This window comes from Erpetoichthys calabaricus, chromosome 4 (genome assembly GCF_900747795.2).
Source record: "Erpetoichthys calabaricus chromosome 4, fErpCal1.3, whole genome shotgun sequence".
Taxonomy (NCBI): Eukaryota; Metazoa; Chordata; class Cladistia; order Polypteriformes; family Polypteridae; genus Erpetoichthys; species Erpetoichthys calabaricus.
The window spans coordinates 58,159,547-58,166,512 of record NC_041397.2 but is presented as its reverse complement, the minus strand read 5'-3'; the positions used below and the strand labels follow the sequence as shown (position 1 = coordinate 58,166,512).

Sequence of the window (6,966 nt, the reverse complement as noted above, 5' to 3'; positions counted from 1 at the left end):
GTGAGCATTCAAACCTTTCCCTTTCTGTGTCAAAATCCAATAAACTGTTTAGGAAGCCGTACACCACAAATCTAACATTAAACACACTCATACATTTATTTTCCCCACTGCAGGAAAAACTGCTTCAATCCAAACTGTAAACAGATTGTAAAAATAGACTAAAAAACAGAAATCATTTTTGCTGAATAGCTCCTATTAAACAGTTTTGTCAACATCCATTTTAAAATTGATCACTTGCTGCTTTTAATGGAACTTTAAAGTTTAAATTTTTGATACCAATATTTTATTTAGGATACCAACAATTGGTGCATCTCTAGTGTACTGAACTATATTATAAATATATATATATATATTTTTTTTTTTTTTAATGTTTCTAACGTTTAATACATTGGCTCTCTCATGGCATTAACATTTGACTCACTTTTAATGTGCAGATATTGCAGCCTTTGATTAAACACCTAATCACATTTTCTCAACACTCATAACCACCGGGGAGATCAAATGTACATTAGAGCTGCTCAGACTAGATTATTTCACAAAATATATTCCTGTTTCTTTCACAGTTTATAAAAATGTAAATTTCCTCACACTTAACTTCACCTGTATCACCCTAATGTGGCACTTCCAAAAGGAAATGTAGGTAGGAAAGGTGGAAGAGGGACCACAGTCTTCACTTCACACCTTCTTGTGAAAGTTCCAATTGTTCTTCTGCGAAGATTAATTTTGCAATCTTCATTCTTCCAGTTCCACTTGCTAATCCTATAAGCTATAAAAAAGCAAATCTAGTCTAATAAGCCAAATTCCAGTACACTTTAAAAAATGTGCCAATTTTTGTGTTAAATTAGGATTATTAGGAAAGTATATTCAACAGTCTGTGGAATGTTTTATCAGAGAAAGGTAAAAGGATTTTGGAATGAAGTGAACAGTTGACAATTATTATTAGCAGCAGAGTGTCTATGGGATGGTTTAGGACTGCTTTATTTAGTGTATCAGTACAAGATATAGCACACATCACAGCACTGAACTTCGCACTTCATGTGTGATACATCTACTGGTTCAATTCCAGACTGCTACCAGTGCTAGTATAGAAAAAGCCTTTCATGTGTTCTTGAAACATAGAATTTTTTACTTTGGTAGAAGCATTCTCTCATATTTTAAATGCATCATTTTAAGTTAAGTACAAACCCATAACTTAAAAAAAAAAAGTGTTGCAAAACAGCTGGGGTTTGACAAACGTACACATTCAATAAGGCAGTTGGCACAAAGCTCTGAAATAATGCAAATGAGAAATTGATTTTAAAGTCTTTATAAGTTTGGTCATTACTACATTTTTGTTGGATGTTCTTGGTGTTACAAAATATCAGCCGGCCAGTTTTAGCCTACTGGATTTAGCAGTTTACTAACGCTGTATGTGCACCATTTGCCCAATTTCAGATGTGCTGTTACACTAACTGTGAAACATTCTACATGACTCGTTTTGCAGTTTTGTATTTATCAGTAATTGTGAAGGCCAATAATATTAATCAACACTGCTTTAGGTTTTACCAGGTATTTTCATTGCTGTTTTGGTGTTCAGGATGTCCTCCAAATCCCAATGCTATTTGTTTATGCTAACTAGCACTTTTATATTTGTGTTCACATGCATGCAGTTTGGTTTACACCTGCTGCAATCTGCCCAGCAAATGTTCAGTAAAACATCAGCAATATTATATTTAAAGGATGCAAGCAGTGATAGACAAGTTACATTTAACTACTGAGAAATTATTAATAAATAAGAATTGGACAGACCCCGCTGATTTTACCCCAGCACTACAATGTATTTTATTTGTGACAAGCTACCCTTTTATTGATGAATAAATCTGATTATGTACTGTATTTAGCCAAAAGAACTTCTGCAGAATCTTTTTTTCCCCAAAACAAGTGAAGCAACAAAAAAAATGTACATATTGGATTTCTTTTAGTTCTAACAATGGGAAAACATATCATACAACAAATACATTTAGTCAGAGCAGTTTTTTAAAAAATCTTTAGCAAGTAAAGACTACAAACTCTTGACACTGGGCTTGAGTGTGTATTGCATTTCTGCTATCATGGGCTTCAGGCCTGTAATACTACCAGTGTGACAAAAAGTACATTATGTTATTAGAGCACTTTAAAAACTGCCCTATAACTCACTTCATGCTGTAAGGTGCACAAACATTCCCCAGTGACAGCAGTTACTATCTGACAAAAGAAGAAATACTGTTAAAAGTTTTGGGAAAAAAAGTTAACAGGTTTTAGAAACATCAAGCAAGTGCCGTGAAGCATGTGATATTCGGATTTAAACATTGTGATATAACATGAAGTAGGGAGGAGCAAATGAAAAATATACTTTCACTCATTTATCTTAACTTGCCTATATCCCCAGTTGTAACTGATGAAAACAAAGAAGCTGTGGCATGAGCATGGCAGGAACCTGCATGGGGCAACAAGAGGAAATCCATGACAGGTGACATACAGTCAAACAAAGATACCAGAAAAGAGAAACCGAATCAACCAAAGATTTGTGCAATGAATGTAATGTGAATGACACTATGTACACTGAACAAAAAAGCTGAAATCCAAAAACAGTATGAATTAAATATTAACATGGACTTTTAGTTAACCTGTTTAAACCAAACCTTTATTCCCTGCTTTATGACTGGTTTCATTAGTAAATGTCAGTTTCATTTATTGGTGGCTTTTAACAAGGTTCACATAGTGAAGGAAAACTACAAAAGTAACCAAAAATATCATGAAACTTCCTATTTCATCCAAATCATCTCTTATTGTTTCCATGTAAAATAATAAGGTGGCTTATTTGTATTACAAACAAACTTTAAGTTAACAAGGTAAAGGAAAAATTATACTGTATTAATGCCTAATAGCCTGCAATATACAGATTTTATTTTGATTTTTGACTTACCCTAAACGTTTTTTATATATATATATATATATATATATATATATATATAAAAACAACCCTATGATAATTTTTGAAATGAATTACCAAAACCCAATGAAACAAAACAATTAACATGAAACAAAACAATGGAATTTTTAAAATCAATTTATATCAGATCAAAAGAATTGAGTTAAATTGCAAGGGAAAGCTTGACCTGCATTAGTTTTGATGTTATTAAAATAAACAATTACAGAAGGGACTTGAACTGCTTTAGATGACTGCTTTAAAACAATTAAAAAGGGACTTGTGTTGAGATTATAATTATCCAAGGGAAAGGCCTAAAATACCCAAAATCCAACTATAAATACAGTGCCTATATAAAGTACTCATGTCTTTAACTTTATTCCATTTTATTGTTTTAAAACAGGGTTTCTTAAACTTTAATTGTTCCAATCCAATCATTCCCTTCTTCATGTCTTCAAGACCCATTCATTCCTTGATGGTTGTCAGAACAGGCAGCAGTCCCCCTTGGAAAATCACAGACAACCATCAAAGCGAGGTGGGGGGGCCTTCCCCCTTGGCGAATCTCTGCCAATTGGCAGATCTGTGGGATGGGCAGTTGGGAGAATCTCCGATCATCAGAGGAACATCATAAAGGAAGAACATCAGAGCCATGTTGACTGTATAATCAAAATGCACCAAACCAATGCAACCCAATTCTCAAAACATAAATAAACAAACTATTCACATTAAATACAACAGTAACTCACAACCCACTGGTGGCAACCCACAACGCATAATTTAAGAAACTGTTACACAACAATGAACCACAGTGGAATAAATTTAGCTTTTTTCATACTGATCAACAGAAAAAGGTGTGATGTAAATCAGTTATAGATATGATCCTGTACGTATTCACCCTTTGAATATGACACACCTATGTCATCACTAGTGTAGCTAAATGGATTTAGAAGTCATATAATTAGTTCAAAGGAATTTCACTGCCTGATTGTAGTAAATACACTTTATCTGGAAAGTCCAACTTGGGGCAAGTCAATATCATGGACTTATGTATGCAATAAAGACAATGGAACACTCCAAGCAATTCTGTGAAATGGTGATTGAAAAGTATAAATCAGGATGGGTACATGAAAATTTCCAAGTCACTGAATATTCCTTGGAATCCAGATTAAATCAATTATTAAGAAAGAAAGAAAAAAAAAAAGGAGTGTGGCATAGATGTAAATTTGAATAGAGCAATTTGTACACAAAAATAACTGATGGTGCAAAAAGACGACTAGTGAGAGATGCCATAAGAGACCTAAGTTAACTCTGAAGGACAAGCTACAGTGGCTCTTATATTGGCAAGACAGTGCAGACAACAGCTGTTGCCCAAGTGCTTTACCAGTCACAGCTTTATGATGTCTCAGCAAGAATTTCCTAGAAGGCACATGGGAGACTGTGAAGTCAGAAGGAAGAATGTTCTATGGTATGATAAGACAAAAATTGAGCTTTTTGAACATAAGGCTAAATGGCAAGTTTGGCGCAAGCTTAACACCGCACATAATCAAAAACAAACAAAGCTTAAGGGATGCATCACTTGATTAATTTTGTAACCTTGTCCTGTAACACTTGTTTCAAAATAGGATGTTTATTTGATTATGTTGACCTCTTTTGTAGGTTTCTTTGCATATAAGTGTCTGCCAAGTGAGTAAATGTAAATGTATCAAAAAACATACCATCCCCCCATGAAGCAGACTGGTAGTGGCAGCATCATACTGTGGAGATGCTTCTCTGCAGCAGGCTTGGGAAGGCTTGTGAGGGTCAAAGGTAAAATAAATGCAACAAATCACAAAAAAATGCCAGAGGATAGCATGGTGCAGTCTGCAAAAAAATGCACCTTGGGAGGAGATTTTCCAGCAATACAAGGCCTAAAGCCACTGATCTGATGCAGGTGAATACTATGTGATTAATTATTTTGTAGCTTATATTTATAACTAATTTGAACCTTTTTGCAGAAATCTATTTTCACTATGACATAAGATTACTTTTCTGTTAATCAATCTTAAAATGGCCATATTAAATTCTCTGGGATTCAATGTTGAATAATAATAAAATGGGAAAACGTCCAAGGGATGAATACTATTTATAGGCACTGTGATGCCTAACTGCCTATCATATACAGAAATTTTAAATTTCTAACTTACCCAAAATTATAGAAAACAACCCAATAACAATAATGGTTTCTGAAAAGAAACTAATCACCAAGAACTAATGAAACAAAACAACATTAAGATGAAACTAAACAAAATGAAAAAACCAAAACAACTGGAAGTAGTAAGATCAATTTGATACTTATCAGATTAAAAGAATTAAGTTAAATTGCAAAGAAAAGCTTTGACCTGCATTAGTTCTGATGTTATTAAAACAACTAATTACACAAGGGACTTAAACTGCTTTAGATTACCTTAAAACAATTAAAAACTGATTTAGTGAGAGGTTATAGTTGTCAAAGGGAAAGGCCTTACATATTTAAATTCCTACTATAGATTATGTGTCTTTACAACAATGATGAACAGGAGTTAATAACAATAACAGATAACTTGGCTTCTCCTCAGGATAAATTTGTCAACAAGATTTATGTGCAAGCTTCCCGTTTCTTTGGGAAAGAACTCAATACTGCAAAAATGCATTTTTACTTATTGTACAATGATGCTTCTATCAAGAAAGTGCTTAACAAAAAGGAAAACACACCAAAGCAAGAAAAAAAAAAAAAGTCTAAAAAAATATAGCTTTAGTTACTTATTTGGTTCTACGGTCCGCACATAACAATGATTTTATACTGTATTTAAAACATTAAAGCTTATTTACAAAACGTTAGATTCTTCAAGGGAAACAGTTTGCTTATTTACATTCAGGTTTGGCGGGAACCAAGCACAGGCTGGCGACAAATGGGGCATGTGGAATTCTCGGACAACCACCGGTCAATACAGTGAATGTGAAACTCGTGAGCACAAGGCAAGCGTCTCAGTTTGTTCCCTGCTGCATATTCATTAATGCAAACACTGCATGTTTTGCTGAGTTCAGCTTCCATATTTCCTTCCCCATAGTTCCTTGTTGATAAGTTGTCAATTTGCTCTTTGGTTAACCCCCTTGGGTGTTCATCATCGTCCTCATCATTGAGCAAAAAGAAATGGGCAAGGCGAAGGATGGGTAATGTACCATTTTCAACAAGATTGTTTGTATCTCTGCTAGACTGTCTGTTCTCTCTGTTTTCAGAGTTATGTCCCACTGACTGTAAACCTCTACTGATTCTATGTGGCTCTTCAACGTCTTCATTTGTCTGTCTACTTTCTAGAGACACACTAGATGCATTACTGACATTAGAGTGGATCTGAAATGATGTGGCTTCAGGACTGTTTCCCAATGACAGAGTACTGGAATTGACATCTGAATCTGCTTCTGTCTCCATCAGAGAGCTAAGTTCTCCAAAACCTGTCATTATTTGACGAAGAATGGACCTTAGAGCCACTGAGGATGGCTCCCCTAACCCAGTCTCAGATATGCGACGTAAAGGTATACGAATGGTGCTGACATAGGTTCGTATTCCTGCTCGCTCTGACCGGGAAATGGTACGGCGGAAACCACCACTGTCACTCTCAAAGGTCACAGTGTTTTCAGCCATGCGGACCCTTGATCTTGTTCTGTTAGCAATGCTATCCCTATCTCGGTTTTCTCCAGGACGGATGCGTCTAACTTGAAGATCCAGCATTATGGTTGGATGTCTCCTTACACTGCCAGCAGAGGAGGAGCTATTTATTTCAGCTTCCTCTGAAACAACCTCTGAGGCAACACCAGCAGAGGCTGTTCGCAAAACAGAGCTTCCATTTGCCTGCTCTCTCTCTTCATTCACAGTTTCAGTTCTATCCAATGTGTTAGGTATCATTTCAGACAGCGCATCCATTTCTACATCACCTTGGACAGCATAAGTTGCCTCACTGCCTGATCTGCGGAGAGGGGAACGGCTTCTTCTGGATGCAGAG

The 6,966-nt window shown here is 35.4% G+C and overlaps 1 protein-coding gene across 1 annotated transcript in view; it reads right to left on the bottom strand.

Moving 5' to 3' along the window:
- Positions 1-3,367: 3,367 nt before the first annotated feature.
- The window catches only part of rnf6 (ring finger protein (C3H2C3 type) 6), a 42,026-nt gene continuing 38,427 nt past the window's right edge, over positions 3,368-6,966 (bottom strand). The window contains exon 4 of the mRNA XM_028799506.2: positions 3,368-6,966. This exon is cut by the window's right edge and continues 658 nt beyond it. Within this exon, the coding sequence (XP_028655339.1) occupies positions 5,838-6,966 (1,129 nt within the window). The 3' untranslated portion in view covers positions 3,368-5,837.